Source organism: Poecilia latipinna, unplaced genomic scaffold, assembly GCF_001443285.1.
Source record: "Poecilia latipinna isolate Pla-1442-1.1 unplaced genomic scaffold, P_latipinna-1.0 Scaffold443, whole genome shotgun sequence".
Lineage (NCBI taxonomy): Eukaryota > Metazoa > Chordata > Actinopteri > Cyprinodontiformes > Poeciliidae > Poecilia > Poecilia latipinna.
In genome coordinates, this window is record NW_015113059.1 from 287,184 (window position 1) to 290,838 (window position 3,655).

At 40.1% G+C, this 3,655-nt stretch overlaps 1 protein-coding gene across 1 annotated transcript in view; it reads left to right on the forward strand.

Annotated features, from left to right (window-relative positions):
* The window catches only part of LOC106951161 (uncharacterized), an 18,789-nt gene extending 16,475 nt beyond the window's left edge, over positions 1 to 2,314 (forward strand). The window contains exon 4 of the mRNA XM_015038512.1: positions 532 to 2,314. Coding sequence (XP_014893998.1) covers positions 847 to 2,232 — 1,386 coding nt within the window. The 5' untranslated portion in view covers positions 532 to 846 and the 3' untranslated portion in view covers positions 2,233 to 2,314. The remainder of the gene's footprint in view (positions 1 to 531) is intronic.
* The last annotated feature ends 1,341 nt before the right edge of the window (positions 2,315 to 3,655 follow it).

Sequence of the window (3,655 nt, forward strand, 5' to 3'; positions counted from 1 at the left end):
AGAATCTAACTTTCTCTTGTCTTTCCTGTGTTATGTGCTGTGTTTAATAGGTGTCAACCCTGACATAATTTGGTCCTTCGAGCCGGATCTCAACATACCGGAAGAATTCCAGCGGGTAAGGTAGATGCCAGTAGAGACCGTGCACGGCAAGCTTCCTAGTGGAAGCTTTTCAGAACCTGTTCAAGGGCTGGCACTCTGCCTGCCTGCTGGGATCTGAAGGTTGACGAGACTCCAAGGAAAGACAACAGGGGTGAGTGATTCTTGGTTAAAAGTGGCGAGTGACTGGGGGTCATTGCGCGTATATAAAACCCTGGAAATTCTAGACTCTAACAGGTAACTAAATTAATGCACAAAATCCGCGTAGGACAGCGAAAGTCCTAGCGCAAAGTTTTCGCGTAACAGGCGGACGGAGCCTGGTGCTGTGCAAGGTTGGAGACCTTGTCCTGTTAGGCTGCGGGGCCTGGCTAATACCCGTGGTAGCGGACTGCGGAGTCCGGCGAAAAACAGGCGCTTAATTTCCGTGACAAAAAGTGTGAAAGTGAGAGTGATTGGAGGTTTAAATACCACTCGGTATTTTACCTCATATAAAACAGTAGGGTTGTAAGCAGCAAACCTCTTGTGGATGCAAAGGCAAGATTCTCCCACTCGAAAGAGTTGAAGTGGAGAATACCACAACAAGGTATTTTTAATTGCTGGCCTACTGAAACAAACTCCAGTTCATAGGACTCCCTAGGAGTCAACGAACCTGGACCAAATTTAAATAAATAAATTTTTGAAGCTAAAATAGCAAACCAAAGGTAAATAAATTAATAATTTTTCAAATTAAAATTGCAAGTACTTTAAATAATGGGAAACACGAATTCTTGTAATTCCTCACTTGCTGAGGGTCCCGAAGAGGATGAGAAGTACATGCTGTCCAGATTTCCTGGTAGCACTGTATACATGACAAAATGGAAGAAGAAATATGGAGTAGAGGGAAAATTAAAATTTGAACAATGGCAAATTGTAGTGAAAACTTTGGAGAACAGTGTAATGGGAAAAAGAGGAAGAAAAAAGGCGAAAAAGGAGGAGGAGTTGAGTAGTGCTAAATTATGGTTAAAAGAATCCGAGAACTTATTTATAAGAACGAAAGAAAGCACACGGAATGCTGTAACGGTGCAGGGAGCACAAGCTCCTGCAGCCACTCCTCCCCCCACCGCTGCAGCAGCTCCGTCTGCCCCAGTATCAGCCGCTGCAGTCCCAGCAGCACGACTGTACCCCTCACTAGACGAAGGGGCACAAGACTTATATGTTTTCAGACCCTGGACCTTAGAAGAGGCCAGGAAGGCTGTGGAAGGAATAACACCTGCAGCAGAGGATCCCGATATATGGGTAGAAGACATGACTGGATTAATTCATTCCTATAGATTAAATGGGATAGAAGCAGGGGAAGCTGCAATGTCCTCACTAGGGAAAGACTGGGCAAAAGTAAGAGGGAATTATACGGGAAAAATAACTGATCAAAATGGCAGATTAGGCCCAATAAAATACCCTATGGGAGCTAATCCAGAACTGAGTGAAGCATTCAAAGCACAATGGGATCCATTATGTGAAAGAGTCAAAAGAAATTTTCGCAAAAAAGCAAACTACCGCCACTTGGCAGGGATAAAACAAATAGCTGGAGAAAAAGTAGATGATTTCCGTTTGCGTTTTGAAAAAGAGTTTAAAATGCATAGTGGGATAACTTTTAATGAAGATGACACCAGTGCATATCAGCAGCAACTGAAAAATGCTTTGCTGACGGGCTTTCGCCCTGAAATTGGGGGATGGATAAGAAAACACCTGGTTGAAATTGAAACTGTCCCTGTCTCACAATTAACCACGTGGGCAATTCATGCTGAAAAAATCTTTGAAAAACCTAATCAAGGATTAGATGTTTTTCAGCTGGATGAATTTGGAGGTTTAGGAACCTCTGCCTTTTTCAACGGCCCGATGAAAGGCCGCAGAAAAAGCAGAGACAGAGGAGGTCGCACTAGGCGACGAACAAAAAATGATACCCCACAAAATCCACGCAGTCCAAATGGCTGCTGGATTTGTGGCGGTACTGGCCACTGGGCAAGAAACTGCACTTTAAAGAATGCTGCACGGGACAACAGGAGGGGTGGTGGAGTGAGGAGACCTCAAACAGGAGTAATCCTCAGCATGATCAGAGTTTATCACACCCCAAAAAGACAAACCACCACACCAAACTGATGAAATGGTGGACACATGTGCAGCTTGGGATACGTTAAGTAGAATCATAAAATAAATTGAATTTCTGTGCGATACCGGTGCATATATATATATATATTTTAACGTTACTAAAATTAGGTTTAAAACTCACAAGTGACAGACAATTAATTTTAAGAAATATTACTGTGGAAATGAATTAAACGCCTCTAAATATTGAAAATAATTGATAATTGAATTTAACTCAAATTTAATTTAGAGTTTAATCCTATAAAGAATCTCAAAATTGATTGAAATTGGTTTGGTTTTTGTGTGATTTTTATTGATACTTTTATGAATGAAAATTAATTCTATAAAGACAAACTGTGCTAAAGAATTGAGCAACGGATGAAATGATTGACTATTTAATATAAAATCTAAAAAACTTACATTGTTACCTCGTCTGAAATGTAAGGTTAAGTGAAACTATGAAACTTTACGCAAACCTGGTGGATGAAATTAGTTACTCTAAAAATGATTATGGGTAATAGCAATATTTTCTAGACTTTCAGTCTACAAGATTTTAATCTGGACTTCAATGATGGTCATTACATTAAAAAGGACAAATTTTGAATTGACGGATTTCAGATTTGATTTACATTAAATATGGTCATTTTTTTTTTAGCTGAACAGAAATAAAATAGAAATGTTTCACGTTGCTGAACTTAAAAGATCTTCAGCAATTATTAATTGTGACACATGGGCAATGCCATGTGTAAAAAGGGGGATATCATATACCAGATTGCCCCAAGGCTATTGTGATAGCCTACAATTTCTGCACAAGTTATGAGTGCGAGCATGTCAACATTTCAACCTCCAGGAGATAGCCAAATTTTATTATATGTTGATGATGTTTTATTAGCGTCTCCGGATATGGAAACCTGTCTGCAGGACACTTTGGCGCTTCTAAATCACTTATCTGAAGAAGGTCATAAGGTGAATAAAAATAAATTACAACTATGTAAGAGACAAGTAAAATATCTGGGTCATAATTTGGGTGCGGAGGGGCGTACCATCATGGAGGATAGAAAAACAGCAATTCTCCAGGCACCAAAACCACAAACAAAAAAACAAATGATGTCATTTCTAGGTTTGACCAATTACTGTCGAAGTTGGGTGCCTAATTATGCTGAAATTGTGGCACCTTTAAATAAGTTCATGTATAGTGAAGACCTCAAAATGTCCTCTCCATTGAAATGGTCAGACGTAGAGGAAGAGGCATTTTGCAGAATAAAGCAGGCCCTTGTGTCAACCTCAGCCCTAGCTTTACCTAATTATCAAAAACCTTTTGTTCAGATGGTGGACTGCAAAGGTCATTTTATGACCTCGGTACTGGCACAACAACATGGTGATAAAATGAGACCGGTCGCATATTACTCCTCTAACCTAGATAGTGTGGCGTGTGCGT